Source organism: Osmerus eperlanus, chromosome 27, assembly GCF_963692335.1.
Source record: "Osmerus eperlanus chromosome 27, fOsmEpe2.1, whole genome shotgun sequence".
Lineage (NCBI taxonomy): Eukaryota > Metazoa > Chordata > Actinopteri > Osmeriformes > Osmeridae > Osmerus > Osmerus eperlanus.
The window spans coordinates 667,799-688,431 of NC_085044.1; the positions used below are offsets into that span (position 1 = coordinate 667,799).

At 51.1% G+C, this 20,633-nt stretch overlaps 1 protein-coding gene across 2 annotated transcripts; it reads right to left on the minus strand.

Moving 5' to 3' along the window:
• Nucleotides 1–906: 906 nt before the first annotated feature.
• robo4 (roundabout, axon guidance receptor, homolog 4 (Drosophila)) lies at nt 907–19,163 on the minus strand. Of its 2 annotated transcripts, none has more exons than XM_062453912.1 (19): nt 18,699–19,163; nt 14,089–14,412; nt 11,918–12,075; nt 11,556–11,676; nt 11,280–11,418; nt 10,948–11,075; nt 10,496–10,611; nt 9,924–10,155; nt 9,566–9,687; nt 9,318–9,483; nt 8,582–8,776; nt 8,465–8,507; nt 8,144–8,259; nt 6,971–7,288; nt 6,216–6,317; nt 5,910–6,051; nt 4,058–4,285; nt 3,513–3,850; nt 907–2,207 (listed from the first exon to the last, which is right to left on the minus strand). In XM_062453912.1, exons 1-19 carry the CDS (start codon nt 18,916–18,918, stop codon nt 1,843–1,845), a joined length of 3,573 nt encoding a protein of 1,190 aa, XP_062309896.1. In that variant the 5' UTR covers nt 18,919–19,163; the 3' UTR covers nt 907–1,842. The 2 variants fall into 2 exon arrangements, with proteins under 2 accessions (XP_062309896.1, XP_062309897.1); XM_062453913.1 differs by lacking the exon at nt 18,699–19,163 and adding an exon at nt 16,133–16,557.
• Between the last annotated feature and the right edge of the window lie 1,470 nt (nt 19,164–20,633).

A 20,633-nucleotide genomic window follows, 5' to 3' on the forward strand; every position in this document is an offset into this window, starting at 1 on the left:
TATCAATGTAGTCCCTTTGTGTTGTGGATGAGTGGGGTGTGCACATCAATGTGTTTGAGTGCTTATGTGTGCATCTGTGTGTGTTTGTATTTGAGAGCTTATGTGTGTGTAGAGAGCTTATGGGTGTGTGTGTGTGAGAGAGAGAGCTTATGTGTGTGTGTCTGTATAAGTGTGTGAGAGAGAGCTTATGTGTGTGTGTCTGTGTGTGTGTACACAACACAAGACAGTGGCTGGTTTGGTGGCTTGTGGAGACCAACATATGGTCACTGAGACGAAGCCAGAAGAAGAATAATCCCTTTGGTCCTCCAGTCTAGAACACACAGACACACACACACACACAGAGTCACAGACACACACACAGACACACAGACACACACACACACAGAGACACACAGACTTGTTCAATATTGTTTGGATTTGTTTGAGGTCAGGATGTAACAACTTCAGCGGGGGGACTGCCCTTTGACCCGCGGGGAAGTGAGGTCCAGACCACAGAGCTGAAGGGGGGTTGTAGAAATGGTAGTTTATGTAGTTTATTCAGAGATTATCATTTATTTTAAGCTCTTTTGAATCAATATTTTTTTTATCTTCTTTCCTGTTTTCTTGTTCATCCTATTAATGTATCGTGACTTTTCTCTGTCGTCAGAAATCTGAGGCTCTTGATGAAACAGTAAGGATTTCTCTTGGTCTCTTTAAGTGGTTTTGAGAGAGCGAGCAGTGTTGTGTTCCGGCAGAGGCTGTCAGAAGCTCAGCTCTCACAGTCCTCCTGAGGGGGTTCAACTCTGATCTCAAACAAAAAGCAAACATACAACATTTCAGGTTGCAACAAAATTCTACCACACGCGATACAAAAAACAACTCAAAATATTGTCATTTTGAATGAACCGTCTTCAAACATCAAAGATATGCAACATATCTGACTTGTTTGATTTATTATTAAGGCATCAAGACAAGACACTGGGTTAGTTAAGCATCGAATATAAACATTTAGTCAGGTAGTGTCCGTTGAGACAATAATTAGTTCAGTACCACTGAACCTATTCTTACATAGTCTTTATAAAAGGTAAACATCTAATTATAGCAGAATTTTACAACAGAGAGGATACAAATCAATGAGAAACTAATGTAAAATGCAGAGCTAGTTTAATTTAGTTTCAAATCAGTAGGGAAAATCTTTTAGATGTCCAACCACTCCTCTATGTGGGCTAGTTTACGTATAAACTGAGAATGGAGCCGACATGTAAAGGCAAGTAACATCCCAAAAAATACAAATGATCTACTTAAGATTTCTAGATTAAAAAGTTGTTTCAGAAAGAAAAATTATAAAAAGATGGGTTGAAAAGTCACAGTGTTTGTGGTTCATTAAATAAATTGGTCAAATATGTACAAACTATTGCAATTAATCAGTAAAGGTCTGTATAGATTTGCTCTGGCGGTATAATAGGACCAATCCAATCATGAAAGCACCTGTGTTGACAATGCAGATCATTAGCTCTTCCTAAATGTTTGAAAAGGAAGTTATAAGACAAGATTTTATTCATATTTATTTATGGTCAACTAAAAATAAAATAATCCTTTCTTTAACTAAAGTAAAAAAGCTGTACAAGTTAGACATGGAGACAGGAAGTAGACGGGACGTCCTGAGGTATTCTGGGAAACTGAGTCCAGGTCAGCCACATTGGGTTTGGCCACCAGGAAGCAGGAAGCAGCGATGAGAACTATAAACCAACTAGCTCCATTCCTGACTTGACAGTCCCTAGGACTTCTTCCGGTTGTGAGTTTAACATCCATCCCTCCCGGACGCTGAACTGAACTGGAATCAGGCCTCGGTCAATCAACGCTTCATCTCTGTGGTTTCACCCCCCCGGCCCCCTCGCCCCCCCTCCCCCTCGCCCCCCTTCCCCCGCCCCCCTGCCGCTGGCTCCGGAGGCGGCCCCAGGTGTCGCAGGTGGAGGTGGGTGTGGAGGGGGAGGTGGGGGGGTACAGGGCGCGGTACTGGGCCTCCATATCCTCCACCCATGCTGTGCTCCAGTCCCACACAGGCATGGGGTCCAGCTCCCCGAAACACTCCCCCACCTCGCCTCGCGCTGCCTCGCCTCGCGCTGCCTCGCCTCGCGCTGCCTCGCCTCGCGCTGCCTCGCCTCGCGCTGCCTCGCCTCGTGCTGGGGGGAACAGGGCGCTGAGGGGGGAGGCGGGAGGGGAGAAGTCTGTAGGGGGGGGAGAGACAGAGAGTTACGTCTATGAAACAGTGTAGACGACACAACCTTTCAAAAGCACAACCTAGCTTCGAGAAAAAAAGAAATCTCAAACATGGCTTCATAATACACACATACACACACATACACACACATACATACACATACACACTTACACACTTACACACATACACACGCCTTCAGAAGATTTACGTTATTTTGATTCCCACCAAGCCATTAATTTAAACTCTTAAGTCTTCGAATCATGAAACTGACTTGGTACTGACGTCTAATTCCCACCTTTTTCAGAAACTGTTTGAAATGATTTGACAGCAACCAAACAGTATAATTGATACTTTGGTGATTTATGGTCGTCCGATAACAAACAATTTCATTTATTAAATGCAGAGGAAGTGGGCTGGATTACAGCTCTCCTGTGGCTTCCCTCCACACTTTTGCAAATGGAGAAAAGTTAAATGCAGCCCCACATTTAGAGAGAAAGAGAGTGATTGATGAGGTGGTGCTGGGGAAACCATGGCCAGTTTCATTTTACTGAGAGGGTCTAAGTGATCACTTGGTGCCCCCACTCTTAGTGTAATACGAGACACACACACACACACACACACTCACACACACACACACACACACTCTCACACACACTCACACTCACACTCACACACACACACACTCACACACACACACACACACTCACACACACACACACACACACACACACCACCGCTCACCTCAATCCCATTACTGTGTCCCTCAGGTCAGCCTGTCAGGCCACACAAGCGCACACCGTTCCCCCCACACTGAAACTAACTAACCCTAACCCTAGACCAGGCCATCGCACCAGCCCTGAAACTATCCTTATTCCTAGGTTAGGGCTACCCTCCTCCAGTGAACTTTGAAATTAACTGGATGCCAGGAACAAGGATGGAGTTACAATAGGAGGATTTAGACTGATGTGGTTTTGTACCCACGCATGAAGGAAGGTCTTCACTGTGAAAATATTCTGTTTCCAGAAATCACTGGTAAAAAAAGAAAAAATATGTAATCTTTCTATCGTTCTAACTTGGTCTCAGTCAAGAATGGTCACCACGCGCCACCTTGTGGTCATTCATGTAATCAACATCTTCCATCAATAAAACCAGTGCCATTATATTCATTTGACTGACTAATGCTCCTTGCTTGACAGTAATCGAGCCTTTGTGAATCCATCAAGCGTATTTCAACACAGTACATCACAGACTACAGGACCCATAATGCAACACAACCAGAAGAGGTCCATCTGAGTGAGACTTCCTCCCTCACCAGAGAAGGAGGCGGTGCTCTCCGACACGGCGGCGGCCAGGATGCGGGCGAAGCTGGCGTCGTTCAGGACGGAGCCGTCAGAGGAACTGATGAGGCTGGCCCGGGCGCTCGCCCCGTTGCCCTCGGAGACGGACCCCCAGCCGTTCCACAGCGAGCCCTCCCATTCGCTGCCGCACGACGAGGGCGTGCTCCGGAGACGGGCACGCCGCAAGCCCATTGGCCGGGCCTCGGGGTCGTCGGGGGCGACGCCCAGGTGGTCGGAGGGGAGGGGCCCGTAGATGTAGCCCAGTGTGGGGGTGGGGGAGAAGGGCCGAGAGGAGGGGGGGTCTGACGACTCGCTGGGGATACCAGGAGATAACCACAGGTTAGCATTTAACATTTACTCCTTTGCATTCTTTACATTTCTAACTATAGTTTTTATCCTTATGTTGGTGTGATCTTTAAGCAATCTCTGGCACAATCATTTCCTTTGGTTAACAAAGTTGTATCTTCTGTTTAAAAGGCTGTGATGATGTGATGACGTGATGAGTCAGGAGAGAAGTTACCTCTCCACCCTGGGCCTCAGCTCCAGGTACCGGGTCACTTCCTGTGAGCTCTCCAGGACTTCCTGCTGCTCCGGGGAGGGGCAGTATGAGGAGGAGGGGCAGTGTGAGGACAGCATGCTGTAGGAGGGGCAGCCGGTGGAGGGGGAGGGCGAGGGGGCCTGACCCGAGGCAGCACAGGTGGACTGCAGGGAGAGCAGGTCTACTGTCAGCCTGGTGGAGCGGCTGGACCTGAGGGGGGGGGGACACGTTAGAAGAGGAACCACCACTGAGGTGAGCAACACTGATCACACCCCTCCTCAGAGCTGAGGCTGTGTGTGTGTGTGTGTCTCACCCCTCCTCAGAGCTGAGGCTGTGTGTGTGTGTGTGTGTGTGTCTCACCCCTCCTCAGAGCTGAGGCTGTGTGTGTGTGTGTGTCTCACCCCTCCTCAGAGCTGAGGCTGTGTGTGTGTGTGTGTGTCTCACCCCTCCTCAGAGCTGAGGCTGTGTGTGTGTGTGTGTGTCTCACCCCTCCTCAGAGCTGAGGCTGTGTGTGTGTGTGTGTGTGTGTCTCACCCCTCCTCAGAGCTGAGGCTGTGTGTGTGTGTGTGTCTCACCCCTCCTCAGAGCTGAGGCTGTGTGTGTGTGTGTGTGTCTCACCCCTCCTCAGAGCTGAGGCTGTGTGTGTGTGTGTGTGTGTGTCTCACCCCTCCTCAGAGCTGAGGCTGTGTGTGTGTGTGTGTGTCTCACCCCTCCTCAGAGCTGAGGCTGTGTGTGTGTGTGTGTGTCTCACCCCTCCTCAGAGCTGAGGCTGTGTGTGTGTGTGTGTGTCTCACCCCTCCTCAGAGCTGAGGCTGTGTGTGTGTGTGTGTGTGTGTGTGTGTATCTCACCCCTCCTCAGAGCTGAGGCTGTGTGTGTGTGTGTGTGTGTGTGTGTCTCACCCCTCCTCAGAGCTGAGGCTGTGTGTGTGTGTGTGTGTGTCTCACCCCTCCTCAGAGCTGAGGCTGTGTGTGTGTGTCTCACCCCTCCTCAGAGCTGAGGCTGTGTGTGTGTGTGTGTGTGTCTCACCCCTCCTCAGAGCTGAGGCTGTGTGTGTGTGTGTGTGTGTCTCACCCCTCCTCAGAGCTGAGGCTGTGTGTGTGTGTGTGTGTCTCACCCCTCCTCAGAGCTGAGGCTGTGTGTGTGTGTGTGTGTGTATCTCACCCCTCCTCAGAGCTGAGGCTGTGTGTGTGTGTGTGTGTGTGTGTGTCTCACCCCTCCTCAGAGCTGAGGCTGTGTGTGTGTGTGTGTGTGTCTCACCCCTCCTCAGAGCTGAGGCTGTGTGTGTGTGTCTCACCCCTCCTCAGAGCTGAGGCTGCGTGTGTGTGTGTGTGTCTCACCCCTCCTCAGAGCTGAGGCTGTGTGTGTGTGTGTGTGTGTGTGTCTCACCCCTCCTCAGAGCTGAGGCTGTGTGTGTGTGTGTGTGTGTCTCACCCCTCCTCAGAGCTGAGGCTGTGTGTGTGTGTGTGTCTCACCCCTCCTCAGAGCTGAGGCTTTGTGTGTGTGTGTGTCTCACCCCTCCTCAGAGCTGAGGCTGTGTGTGTGTGTGTCTCACCCCTCCTCAGAGCTGAGGCTGTGTGTGTGTGTGTGTCTCACCCCTCCTCAGAGCTGAGGCTGTGTGTGTGTGTGTCTCACCCCTCCTCAGAGCTGAGGCTGTGTGTGTGTGTGTCTCACCCCTCCTCAGAGCTGAGGCTGTGTGTGTGTGTGTGTCTCACCCCTCCTCAGAGCTGAGGCTGTGTGTGTGTGTGTGTCTCACCCCTCCTCAGAGCTGAGGCTGTGTGTGTGTGTGTCTCACCCCTCCTCAGAGCTGAGGCTGTGTGTGTGTGTGTGTCTCACCCCTCCTCAGAGCTGAGGCTGTGTGTGTCGGTGGTGTCGTCTACGGGCAGCGGGGGGGGTCTGGGCAGCAGGTCCACCAGCTGCAGGGAGGCGGAGTAGTGGAGGAGACGAGGAGACAGGCTGGGGTCCCCCTCACACACACCTGGACACACACACACATCACACACACACATCACACACACACATCACACACACACACACATCACACACATCACACACAGATATTATACTTTAAAACATTTTGAACAAATGAACAAAGCTGAACAGTGTTGGTGAGGTGTTTCCACGGTGATGAGGTGACTGCACCTGACTGCTTGTGGCCCAGTCTGTGTTTGTAGGCCTGAGACACGTTCCTGACTGCCAGGCCCCTAGAGGGCGCCATAGGGGCGCTCTTCACCGCATGCAGCTCTGGGAGGGACACACACACAGCCAACCTGTCACTTCCTGTCACAACCTGTCACTTCCTGTCACAACCTGTCACTTCCTGTCACAACCTGACTTCCTGTCACAACCTGACTTCCTGTCACAACCGGTCACACAGTCATCAGATACCTGCTGTCGGGAGGTGAGAAAAAGCACCACAGACTAAAATCCTCAGTTAAACTCCCCTGTGTTGTCCTGGTTTTCCTGGATTTGACATTTCTGGTCATATCCTCTTTTATATTCCTCCCAAAAATATTTTGGACTTTTTTGTTTTTTGTTTCAAAAGGTTGAAAACATTTTTGAAAAAAATCATTGATGAATACTTGATGAGGACTCTAGTATATACTCTATTATACTCTATGGTATTGTGCTCTGCTTTACTGTACTCTGTTATAGGTATCTCTGTTCTCCTCTTCTTTCACTGTTTGTAAAAAAAATAAAAAAGGTAGGAGGAAAGGTAGACACATCTTTTTGATAACAAAAAAATGATAAGACATTTTCAAAGAAAATTGAAGTTAGAAAGGATATTTGAGTGAAAAAGTGTAGTCAGTCTTTTTAAACATGAGTGTCTGTACTTCTATTTGAGTGAATGATGTGTGTACTTTTGCCATCTCTTATTATTATTGTTCTCCCCTGACCTCGCTTGTTGTTCTTCTCCCATGAGTCCTTGTGAACACCCATCCTGGGCTGGGATGGCAGGGCCTGTTTCCAGGGCAACGCCTGCCCCTCCTCCCGCAGGGTTGTCTTAGCGACCGCCTGGGAGATCCTCAGCGTCTCGCCCGCCTGCTGCAGGCTGCAGTGCGGCATCCTGGGACAGCGGGCGGGGCTGTGGAAGGTCTTCAGGCCGCCGCCCATCAGGTCCACGTAGAAGGTGCCGTACACGCCACAGCTGTCAGGCACGATGGGGACTGCCCCGCCCTGGCCACCGGGGGCCTTCCTGGTCACCGTGGGCAACGCTGGAGGAGAAGGCAGATGTTAGATCGCTGCGACTACCAAGGAGAGGGAATGACAACAAGTCATTGGGGGTGGAGGGGTAGAGGGTATGGAAGGGGGTGGGGGGGTAGAGGGTATGGAAGGGGGTGGGGGGGTAGAGGGTATGGAAGGGGGTGGGGGGGGTAGAGGGTATGGAAGGGGGTGGGGGGGGTAGAGGGTATGGAAGGGGGTGGGGGGGTAGAGGGTATGGAAGGGGGTGGGGGGGTAGAGGGTATGGAAGGGGGTGTGGGGGTAGAGGGTATGGAAGGGGGTGGGGGGGTAGAGGGTATGGAAGGGGGTGGGGGGGTAGAGGGTATGGAAGGGGGTGGGGGGGGTAGAGGGTATGGAAGGGGGTGGGGGGGGTAGAGGGTATGGAAGGGGGTGGGGGGGGGTAGAGGGTATGGAAGGGGGTGGGGGGGTAGAGGGTATGGAAGGGGGTGGGGGGGTAGAGGGTATGGAAGGGGGTGGGGGGGGTAGAGGGTATGGAAGGGGGTGGGGGGGTAGAGGGTATGGAAGGGGGTGGGGGGGTAGAGGGTATGGAAGGGGGTGGGGGGGGGTAGAGGGTATGGAAGGGGGTGGGGGGGTAGAGGGTATGGAAGGGGGTGGGGGGGGTAGAGGGTATGGAAGGGGGTGGGGGGGGGTAGAGGGTATGGAAGGGGGTGGGGGGGTAGAGGGTATGGAAGGGGGTGGGGGGGTAGAGGGTATGGAAGGGGGTGGGGGGGGGTAGAGGGTATGGAAGGGGGTGGGGGGGGTAGAGGGTATGGAAGGGGGTGGGGGGGGGTAGAGGGTATGGAAGGGGGTGGGGGGGTAGAGGGTATGGAAGGGGGTGGGGGGCTCACTGGTCTTCCTGAAGCCCGGGGGCTCCTGGCTCTGGGGCCAGGAGCCCGGGGCCCGCTCATCCCGCTGGGCCTGGCGCCAGGCCGCGGAGATCCACGGAGAGTCGGGCGCCGCCATCCTGAAACGGTGAAGAGGAGCGCAGAAACACTGAGAACTAGAAACACACTGAGAACCAGAAACACACTGAGAACCAGAAACACACTGAGAACCAGAAACACACTGAGAACCAGAAACACACTGAGAACTAGAAACACACTGAGAACCAGAAACACACTGAGAACCAGACACACTTAGAAGCACCCCTCTCGAGCTCTCTCACCAACCTGTGTTTGATGATGAGGTCCTCACTAGCCAGTCTGAACAGACCTGGGGAGAAACATGTGTTTGGATGTGAGCAGAGATCGGACTGTGTGGGTATCAGTGATGCCTGGGCTGTGTACCTTCAGCGTTGCCGTGGCGGCGGGCCAGGCGTTCTGGGCGGCGGTGGCGACGGTAGAGGCAGATGGCCGTCACCATGAGAACACACCACAGGAGGGCGCCAGCGCTGCCGATGAACACAGGGTCCCCCAGCACAGCCAGGACCCCCTTCCCCCCTCCTCCTGCTGGGGCCCCCGCAGAGCCTGGGGGCTGGGAGTCTGGGGGGGAGGGGGGAGTGTAAAGGGTGGGTGGAGTGAAAGAAAGAGTAAAAGAGAATGAGAGAGAGAGAGAGAGAGAGAGAGAGAGACAGAGAGAGAGACAGAGAAAGAGAGACAGAGAAAGAGAGACAGAGACAGAGAAAGAGAGAAAGAGAGACAGAGAGACAGAGAGACAGAGAGACAGAGAGACAGAGACAGAGAAAGAGAGACAGAGAAAGAGAGACAGAGAGACAGAGAGACAGAGAGACAGAGAGACAGAGAGACAGAGAGACAGAGAGACAGAGAGACAGAGACAGAGAAAGAGAGACAGAGAAAGAGAGACAGAGAGACAGAGAGACAGAGAGACAGAGAGACAGAGAGACAGAGACAGAGAAAGAGAGACAGAGACAGAGAGACAGAGAGACAGAGAGACAGAGAGACAGAGAGACAGAGAGACAGAGAGACAGAGAGACAGAGAGACAGAGAGAGAGAGAAAGGTAAGGTCTTGAGAGGACTAGACAGAACAAACGAATGCTGTTGTGTTTCCAGGCGTGTCTCTGACCTATGCTCAGCCTGTAGGGCTCCGTGCTCAGTCCCACCCCAGCCCCGTTGAGGGCAGCCAGGCTGACCAGGTACTGCAGCCCCCCCTGGAGCCCGGGCAGGTCCAGGCTGTGCTGCCCTCCATCCACCGTCCAGTTCAGCACCTGCTCAGCCTGCACGCACCACACCTGGAGGCAAGCACAGCCGTTAACCAGGCCAGGTCTGTTACTCAACCCTGACTGACTCAGTCCGTCACTACGGGTGTTTTACCTGGTATCCCTGGATGATGCCGTTGTGAGCGTCGTGAGGGGGAGGGTCCCAGCTGAGGTGGACCGTGTCGTTGCGGTCGGGGGTCATGGTGAGAGAGACGCGCTGGGGGGGGGCGCTGGGGGCTGGGGGACAACGGGAAATCACATCTACCAGTCGCACGTCCACAACAACACTGCAGTTGTGTTTTTATATCATTTTTTATACAAAAGCAATCAAAAGCACTGCATTTCCAAAAGACACATTTCGAGGGTCAACTTGCTGTTGGATAAAAGCAAATTCTACGTTTGTAAAATAATGAAATCATTCTAATAATTCGGTCAAGTCAGCCGGTAGAGGTGTGGCAGGTGCTGCTCCTCACCTGTCTCTGGGACCCTCAGGTGCCGGCTGTTGCTCTCCCGGCCGTACAGGCTGCTGCCGTACGGGCGCACCTTGAACTCGTACTGGTAGCCCCTCTTCAGGGGCCCCACCTGGGCGTGGTAGGAGGGCAGTGCCACCCTCAGGGCCGCCCAGTCGGAGCTGGCGGGCAGCAGGCAGCGGTACAGCACCTCGAACCCCTCCAGGAAGTGTGGCTGGGACAGTAGGGTCTGGAGCTGGGCACAGCGGGACAGGAGGGAGACGGAGGGGGTTGTTAGTGTTGCTGAAAGGTTTGTCACGTCAGTCACTAAGGCTGGATTTTTTGATGTCCACTGATGTGCTGTGAGAGATGACAGGCAGACAGGCAGACAGGCAGACAGGCAGACAGACAGGCATACAGGCAGACAGACAGGCAGACAGACAGACAGACAGGCAGGCAGGCAGGCAGGCAGACAGACAGGCATACAGGCAGACAGGCAGACAGACAGACAGGCAGGCAGACAGGCAGACAGGCAGACAGACAGACAGACAGACAGACAGACAGACAGGCAGGCAGGCAGGCAGGCAGACAGGCACCTTCCACTGCAGCAGGGTGGTGTTGGAACCCGGTGTCTTCTCCGTCACGTTCTCCAGCACCACGCGCAGGCTGGACAGCTCTTTGTGCAGCTCCCTCTGCCTGCTGCTGGCTGCGTCTGGAGGAACCAGGACCACACAGCAGGGCTGATCACATGACTACAGGGCTGATCACATGACTACAGCTCACGTCAACACTACCCCTCCACCTCTAGTACGTAGTAGTTATGATATTAACAACTTTCAATGGCATCTTTCTCACACCAAAGCATGCTTTACAAAGGAACATGAAATAAAAGATCCAGGTAATTACTCTGCTGGAGTCTACAGCATGGATGAAGATGGGTATAGCTCAGCGGTTAGAGCATTTGACTACAGATCAAGAAGTTGCAGGTTCACATCTCCCCTTGATTTAAAGGTCACATTTTAACCCAATAAGAGCGGGCGTTCCCTACCCTCCACCAGCAGCTGTGCGCTGGCAGTGACCACGCCCACATCGTTGACCGCCGTGCAGGTGTACCGGCCTGCATCCTGGGACGTCACGTAGTGGATCTGCAGGCTCTGGTCTGGGTTCACTAAATACCTACACACACACACACACAACAAGATATCACACAGCTGAAATAAGGAAGTGTAGACAGAATGGAGAGAGATGTTCTGGTCTGTCATCATGTCCTGGTGAGGGTAGGTATCCAATGTTGAGAGCATGTTTGATCAGGAGGTTTTTCCGATCACAAACCATTCCAGGCTGTGTGTGTGTGTGTGTGTGTGTGGTGTTGGGGCAGACCTGCCATTGGGCAGCGGGCCCTGCTCTCTGCTCCACTCCACAGCAGGCGTGGGGTCTCCACGCACCTCACAGTAGAAGTGAGCCGACTCCCCGGCCCGGACCAGCACATCCTCCGGCCCCATGACCAGCACTGGCTGAGCTGGGGGGAGACAAGAGGTTAGCTGGGCTCTGGTTTATCATCTGTACTCCTGTATAATCTCTACTTATCTGGTTAAAAGGACTCGGTCAGAGATGTGACACGGTGACTAACTGGACCCGGAGGCAGCCTGGTCTTACCAAGCACAGACAGCCGCGCTGCTCTGCTCTCACGAACCGCCACCGTGTTGGAGGCCACACACACAAACACGCCAGAGTCGCTCTTCTGGGCCGAGGTGACGATCAGCTTCCCGTTCAGCTCCTAGACACCCGGAGGCAGGGAGACACAGAGGGAACAGGGTGAGTACAGCTACGGTTCAAATCCCACCCCTATGCATTCCTTAAGAGAAAAGCACTTGCTAAATTAAATCTGTTTCTGTTGTCCTTTTTTTTACAAGAAATGTCCCATTCAGCCAAATAAACACATTCTCCTCACTGCACAGTAGCGAGCTGTATTGGTGATGCGTAACAACCCCTCAGGTTGCTAATGCTGGAGGTCTTACGGTGTAGTGCTGGTCGGAGCTGTTGATGGCGACTCCGTCCTTGCGCCAGGTTACGTTGGGTTCAGGGTGCCCCAGCGGGGGGCTGCACCCTAGGATGGCCACCTCCCCCACCGCCACCTCCAAATCAGCTGGTTGCACCCGGAAATCTTCCTGCAGAGCTGGACAGGGAGGTAGGATTATTACCACATCACGTGTTCAGAATCAGTCATTCATTAAAATACTGACTCGTTAAGGTGTATCACTATGGTTACATTATTGGGTGGGTGTAGCTCAGTGGAAGAGCATTTTTATAATACAGTGTCTGTTAATTAACCTATTATTAGTAGCCTATGCTTTGTGTCAGCAAGGCACATTATTGTTATCTCACATCAATTATTAGTTTTTATTATTATTATTATTACTTAAATTACTTTCGGTTCAGGAAATATTTAAGATGTTGTGGTAAAAGTGCCGCTAACGCTAGCTAACTAGTTAAACTAGCCACCATCGCATAGGCTACGTGACGACTCAGTAACGCTCGTTAGCAACACAGTGGCTACAGTTCAATAGTCTGGTTGAGTGGAGATAGTCCGACCAGTGACCTTTTAGTGAATGCTTGTGAATGTGTCCCTCAGGTTATTTTTCTACCTGCATAGCCAGCTCTATAGCTATTTGTGGACCGGTTAGAAGAGGGACCTAGAAGGCTACAGCCGAAACTGACAAGGCACTGTAGGACAAATCGACAGAACACCAGCCTCCACCAGGTGAGTGATTCGGTGCGGTGACTGCACAGACACAGGGACTTTTGACGATGTTCATGCCGGGTACAGTACTGTACATTATGGCTGCTTTCCCGATACTCTAGTAGTTGCTATGTTAGTTCTGCAAACGTTGCTGCAATCGCGGTTTGGCTTACAAAAAAAAAAAAATGTTTTAGTCATGGCTTGACTAGCCTGGTATGTTAGTTAGGCTAGCTAGGCAGCTTGGCTAGCTAGGCTAACCCTAATAGTACTAGCAACAACCCAAAACTACTGCTGCTCTATCAACAGCCCAACACTGTTACTGCTGCCATAGCAACAGAGACAGAGCGTGGCTCCTCCATGACCTCTGGGAGGGGAAGACACGACAGGTCAGATCTGATTACAGCTCAGCTCAGGAATCTGGGGGTCGCTGAACAACCCTGTGTTTGAGGAGCACACAGAGGCTGAGGGCTCGGGTGTTAATAGCCGACTGTTTGTCCTTTAGGTAAACATTGACATTGGAAACATACACACACTCAGTCACACTCACTTAAACACACACACACACTCTTCTATGTAACACTAGGACATCTTGGAATAGGACTCACCCTACAGACTCCCCCCTCACCCTCCACACTCCCCCCTCACCCTCCACACTCCCCCCTCACCCTACAGACTCCCCCCTCACCCTACAGACTCCCCCCTCACCCTACAGACTCCCCCCTCACCCTCCACACTCCCCCCTCACCCTCCACACTCCCCCCTCACCCTACAGACTCCCCCCTCACCCTCCACACTCCCCCCTCACCCTACAGACTCCCCTGTCACCCTCCACACTCCCCCCTCACCCTCCACACTCCCCCCTCACCCTACAGACTCCCCTGTCACCCTCCACACTCCCCCCTCACCCTACAGACTCACCCTCTACACTCCCCCCTCACCCTACAGACTCCCCCCTCACCCTACAGACTCCCCCCTCACCCTACAGACTCCCCCCTCACCCTCCACACTCCCCCCTCACCCTCCACACTCCCCCCTCACCCTCCACACTCCCCCCTCACCCTCCACACTCCCCCCTCACCCTACAGACTCCCCTGTCACCCTCCACACTCCCCCCTCACCCTACAGACTCCCCCCTCACCCTCTACACTCCCCCCTCACCCTACAGACTCCCCCCTCACCCTCCACACTCCCCCCTCACCCTACAGACTCCCCCCCTCACCCTCCACACTCCTCCCTCACCCTACAGACTCCCCCCTCACCCTCCACACTCCCCCCTCACCCTACAGACTCCCCCCCTCACCCTACAGACTCCCCCCTCACCCTCCACACTCCCCCCTCACCCTCCACACTCCCCCCTCACCCTACAGACTCCCCCCCTCACCCTACAGACTCCCCCCCTCACCCTACAGACTCCCCTCTCACCCTCCAGACTCCATCCCTCCTACTAACCTGCGATGTAGAGCGAGGCGTTACGGCTGGTCACCCTGCCCGCGCTGTTCCTCGCCACGCAGGCATACACGCCCTCCTGGGACTGGCCCCGCCTTCCCGGGACCACGGTCAGGAAGAACAGGCTGCCCTCCGACAGCACGATGGGCTGGGATTGGCTCTCCAGCTTGTCAATCTCCAGGGGCTGTCCGTTGCGCAGCCAGTGGATGGAGGGTTCGGGGCTTCCCTGGGCTCGGCAGGACAGGGTGGCGGGGCTGCCCGCCTGCACCACCACGTCGGAGGGGTGGTGCACGATACGAGGGGCCTCCTCGGCCCTCAGACGGGACCCTGGACGGGAGAAGCAGCATGGGTATAGCTTAGTGGTTAGAGCATCTGACTGCAAGAGGTCAAGGGTTCTAATTCCTCCCGTACATGGCTTGGGATAAAAGTCAGCTATAAGAATGAGATGCAGTGATTGGTTCCATCTGCAGTTGTGATTATTGATGATTGATTATTGATCATTGTTGTCTTGTTGCTGGACATGTGTAGTTGATATGTGTGTTAAAATAATTAGTTGAATAGAGACATGATTTTACTTGATTACTTCTGTTTAATGGGAAGAAAAGCGATGGAACTGTATCGATGCATGCATATCCATGCATTAATGTCTCACTAATGTCTCACTGATGTCTTAAGGAGCAACAAACCCAGCAATGCACAGAATCCTCTAGAATGGAAACTTCGAACACAGATTTATTCCAAACCTTCAAAAATAAGTTTTACTGTGTTCTTAAATCTGTGTTCTTAAATAGCGGTCCAGTCAAATCTGCCTCAAAGCGTCTAATGACAGACTGAGAGGCCAAACACCAGGCCAGCAGTCTCTTCAGACCAGCTGTGAAACCTGCGTCTGAAGTGTGTGGTCTCCTTCCTGAACCCTCACCAGTAATAGTGGGGGTTTTTACTGTAGAAGCACCACACCCAACATGTGACCCCTACAGCAGGGTCAACTCACACACTCACAACTCACAGCTAACAACGACAAAGTAGTACCAGCTAACTGCTACCAATAAACTCTGTCTATTTTTAGCAGCCAGCTGGAATGTCATTGTTTAATGTGTTGGTGGTGTTGAGTGACTGTTCTCAAGGCAGAGAAGGACTGTGGGTGGGGGTGGGGGTAAATTGACTTCCTGTGTCGGACAGGAAACTGAGTTGCAGGTCATCGGCCTCACCCTGCTGTCGACCCGGAGTAGAACAAAAGCTTCTAAACACAATCAGGGTTCCATCTAAGCACCCCAGAGAGCCCTGTCCTTAAAGCTGGGTGACAATGCCCTTGTTGTGCTCATCTTAAAACATGCCTGTCAAGAATTTGAGGAAGAGGGCTTTGAGAGCATGATACCATTGATCAGTTCCTTTATAAGTTGGTAGTTATGCAGGCTTAGGCTCTATCATAACCATAAGCTGGTGGTGAGGGCTGCAAGTGTAATGTGCGTTCCTATGTCTATACTAGAACATTCTGTGTATCATTAGCGCAGAATGAGACAATCTTGGCAACAGATGTTTTTTTGTTTTTTTACTCATTGTTTCAGACAGAGCCACTTCCTCTGCAGGAAGACCTGACACTTAAAAACAAAAAGGACTAAAACGACACTGAGGACGTCCTCTGACGTTTCTGTCAACACAAGCGGTATAGACTTTAAAATAAACTTCCCTAAACATGCCTTTAGATGCAAACTTCAATAAGCTTAGATAATCAGGTTGTGTTTGAGTTGGTCTGTGCAGGTGCTGTGCACATCAAGTAATAATTAAGTAATAAATAGTAGTAACTAAATACAAATCCAAATTTGACCAAAAATACTCAATAAAATAGAACGTTTCAAGGGATATGAGGCAGGACAATGGGTAGACGCTAAAAGATAAGAGCCATTCAAACGTCTACATCACATTAGCAACAAGAGCAAATGGCTAGCAATATTACGAAAACATGCCCAAAATCGCTACAATCATTAGTCTTTTAAAAATAGCATGATACAAGTTAACGACCCATTTAAAGTTACACTATACCTCTTACCTGCAAGGTTTCCAAGCGTCCCAAAAAACGCCACAAGTCGAAGAATGATATTCGCCATTTGGAATGTGATTACCAAGAACAAGTATCTTAATGTATCATAAGCGTATATCCTGCATATTAGTTCAATCAAGGACAAATCATATCCCGTCTCATAGAAAACTTACAAGCACGGACTAAAGCGTAAACAGGCCGTCATTTCTGAAGTTCTCATCATTGTATTTAAAAATGAGATACAGTAAAGTAGCTTTCAAAAGTAACTTGAACACATTGATCCGCGCATTTAAATCCCAGAGAGTAGGCTACAGTGGTAATTAAGCCTTGCGACTACAACCAGAGCAGTGAAGGTATGCCAAGAGGGAACAAAGTAGCGCCTGCAACAGAGTGACACTCTGTCCCGACTCGTAAACTGGGAACTGCAATCATTCATCACACGACTGCACGCTGCTTTATCATCGACATCTGCTAATCATTACAGTCATTAAGAAACACTGGTTTGGAAGAAAAAGACGTGTATGCATATCAACTGATACGGACTGTTTTGATGTCTGTTTTTGAACGTTTCTTAAATAAAACTTATCGAATGAAAGCGAATCTATTTTAAGTTATTCTAAGTTCGTTTCATTGTTAACATTTTTACAGACTATTTCAACACATGGGCCCTACAACAAGCCATCTGTATTTGTTAAAATTAGCTTGCTCTTTCGGTCAATATCCTTAGTAAGCTATAACCAAGACAACTGCATGTTTTCAGTTGAAAACAGTTGGTTGCTGAAGTTATGATGGAAAGGCAGGAAATTCAGAGGTTCCCATGCTTCAAAACAATACATGGAAATGACATCTGATGAGTTTCAATAACAGCATACCACAGCTTCGTCACTCTGTAGACCCACAGACGGAGCTGTAAAGCGAAGTCTGGTGTCCTACTATGGAATTGACATAATTCTAAAATTAGGATATGTGCGGTTTGCTTCAATCCCTACATTATTTATTTTAGCGTTGCTTAAATGCAAAGAATGTATTCTTAAACCAAAAAAGCAAAAAAGCATTTTGGACAACAGCTCCTGCTAAATGATTAAAATGTAGTGTAAAATGTAAAAAGGTTAGGAGTATCACAGTCTAGAGGTTAGCTGTGAAGGCCCAAGACAAACAAGCCGAGGACCTGATAGTTACTTATCCCAATTACCCAGGATCCTGTGCAAACACGGCTCCCAGAGGGAGAGAGAGAGCAGGACTAGCTGTGGTAGTTCATTCCCTCCAAAAGAACACATCAATAATGTGTTGTTTAGCGAGCTGGCCATTGTGCCGCCTTAAAAGCCCCGGCCAAGTGAGGGACGCCTGTATTGATCCAACAACTTGGGCTGGACGGCCTGGGCCAGCTTTCAGACGCAACAAAAGCTGGCTGGGAGGAAGAGGGGTGTGGTTCCCACGATCTGGACGCCAGGCCAGCCGGGGACAGTGGGGGCTCATCTCACGATCTGGACGCCAGGCCAGCCGGGGACAGTGGGGGCTCATCTTTGCGGAGGGATCACATATAAATGAGACTTTCATGTAACGGTCTAAAGGTTGAAGAATGTCTTGGCCATTGTGAGAGGGGTGAATGAAATGAGAGAATGTGACTGATGGGATGTTTGAGGCGTCTCACTGCTGTGTGTAAATCAAGTGGCTTGTGAACAGGCTGGACTATACATCGATTGAGATCTATCAGACGAGAGACCTATTTAATTTGCAATTAATGTTGACCTTTTCTGGAGGTCTTGTGGTAAAGAATAAAATCTCAAAATTCAACAAGAATCTGTGTGATTTATCCCTTCATGGGTCTGGAGGAAATTTGTCAGTTAAATACACGACTACTCAAAAGCCTTTTTTGAATTACTAGACTTTAAGTGAATCACAAATCCAAGTTAAAATGACCAAAACAACAAAATAAAGAATTCTTATTATGTGACAACAAACACTCAGCTCAACGAAATGTAATAAAATTACAAATATGCAGCACCGAGTCATCTTCAGTCAGGCTGGAAACGGTCTTTTTCACAGGTTTCCCCCCCATGTTAAAGATTTCATGCCTTGATCTTCTCAGTTGGAGGCATTTCGACTACAACATTTCTCAAAACAGCCACAAGACTGCCTCACTTTCTGTGACAAAAGAATTAATCTATGAAAGAATACAGTAATGACAAGCATGCATAATTTACGCATACATTTCTTACAATGAGCAACCTCTCTATTACTGTGACAGAAATACTGTAGCTGGCGACATGATCAATAATATGCACGTTAACTGTGTTGACAAACTATATTTCTCTGCTCGGTCAAAGTTTAAAGAAGGCTGTAGTTAAATACTAATCTCTACCGTAAGTTTTTTCAAATATTTTATATATTTAACTTAATAGTAAACTCCTTAGTGACCTGCCAGGCCACAACTTCACTAACACAGAGGAGCGCTCTAAAGGTCTTCAGACATACAGCAGTACCTGTCTGCCAAACCAAACTGACCCTCCAAAGCCCTCTCTTCTCTGCTGCGGGGTTCAGAAGTCTCACAGTGTGTCTAGTGGGATGGGCTCACCTTTCCTGCGGTGGGCCCTGTTCCTGTGAGGAGGCTGCCTGCGCTCGGGTCGATGCCGGACATGTTCCCTGCGCTCCCGGGGCAGGGTGACAGAGCTCTCCACCTGGCCAGGCTCCTGCCCCGGCTCCGGGGGACAGGTGCACTGGAGCTGACAGGGATGCAGGCCTTCTGCCAGAGTGTACAGCCAGGACGCCCACACCAGCCACGCAGCAACCTGCATCTTACCACGCACTTCTTATCTCACTGGGACCTACGCCCGGAGTCGTGGCGTAGCATCCATCGCCCAGGGGGACTTTGAACCCTGCAGATACAGCTCAGCTACTCTCCCTTGCTGACAAATCCTGGGCCTTCCTATGCCAAACTATTTGGAGATTGTTATAAAGAATGTTTTTTTTCTTCTTTATGTCCTTAGAACCCGCTTTTGTCCTCTCTTTCCCTCCCTCTTTCTTTCTTTTTCCGCCCCTCTCCTCCTTGCTCTCTCTTTCCCTCACCCTCCTCTTTCTCTCCGGGTCTTTTTTCTTCTAGGGGGAAAAGAAGTTGGGGGCAAACAATGATTGAAAAACAAGTTCCAGGCGTCATGCTGGGAGAGGAGCGCGGGGAGGGCCAGTCTTCAGCAGCATCTGTGTCATTCGTTCTGCACGGAGAGGGAGACCAAGAACAAGGCCTGCTTTGGGGGGGGAGGAAGCTGCTTTACCAAGTCAGATCGCTTCCATTAATCAAGTGTCTGGTAGCAGACTGACCCAGGTCCTCCACAGTAGCACTGGTTCTTCCTCTGAGACGACAGACACGTTATGCTTCGGCGCCTCGTTGAACTTTTTGAAATCATTTCTTCAGCGGTGGCAGTCAAGAGTAGGGAGGAGCACTGTGCTCACCAGACGGGTTTGGCCCGAGGGTGCGGTAGCCTGCTCAGAAGAGGGAGTGTTTTCAAACATGCTTGATCTCATCAGATGCCGAGCGAGGACAGTCTGTTGTTGCAACCATTCAGAACATGAAACGCCAAATTCAAGACGGGGAAAAAAATAATAAGACACTGAGCCTATAGTACTTGCGTTTGTGGAAATGGAGATAATTAATTTATCTGCATGGTGACCATTTAAATTTTCAGAGCTTATGTATCAATTATCTGGCAGGGAAAGTGTTGCCCCATTTGAAGAGACTGAAAGGCCACAAAGGCCCCCCCTGCCCCCTGCTGTCTTCCTTTAACAAGACAACTGCAGCCCCCCTGCACCCCACCCCCCGCCAGTAAACTAGCCAGGCAAATTTGTAGCTGCCTGCCTGCACAGTTTGAATCTCATACATCATTTTGGCTTAGCAGTCCGAATAAAACAAACGTTTTCAAGCAGCCTTGTCAAGCTGTTCTGGTCAGTTGACTCTGGTGCTCCTTCAGCTAGTTTGAGAGGTGCGAGCACAGTGTTCTGGTCAGACACATGCTGGGTTAGCTGCTTTGGGCTCAAATCAATTAGGAAAATGCTATGCTCTGTGTGACATGGCTATCAATGTGAAATTTGACTTGCTTTGACTAGTATTCAGGACATGACGCTAGCAAAACACCTAGCTGACTGCCGGGGCCGGGGCAGATAGGGGCCGGGGCAGAGAGGGGCCGGGGCAGATAGGGGCCGGGGCAGAGAGGGGCCGGGGCAGAGAGGGGCAGGGGCAGAGAGGGGCCGGGGCAGAGAGGGGCCGGGGCAGAGATGGGCCGGGGCAGAGAGGGGCCGGGGCAGAGAGGGGCAGGGGCAGAGAGGGGCCGGGGCAGAGAGGGGCCGGGGCAGAGAGGGGCCGGGGCAGAGATGGGCCGGGGCTAGGGCAGAGAGGGGCCGCTGGGGTGCCCCCTGATCTCTGAGCCGGGTAATGTATCACTGGCAGAGGGGTGACACAGGGGCAACAACAAGGCCTAGTTTAGGGGGGCCTGGGGAAGGGGTTGCCTGGAGCGAGGGT

Bases quoted from the DNA above. Each gene is read 5' to 3' on its own strand.
- robo4 (XM_062453912.1), bottom strand. From the start codon at position 18,918: ATGCAGGTTGCTGCGTGGCTGGTGTGGGCGTCCTGGCTGTACACTCTG. The intron at 8,777-9,317 runs GTCAGAGACACG...CCTCCCCCCCAG, and splicing joins GCCCTACAGGCTGAGCATAG to ACTCCCAGCCCCCAGGCTCT. The intron at 7,289-8,143 runs GTGAGCCCCCCA...CTTCTCCTCCAG, and splicing joins CCCGGGCTTCAGGAAGACCA to CGTTGCCCACGGTGACCAGG.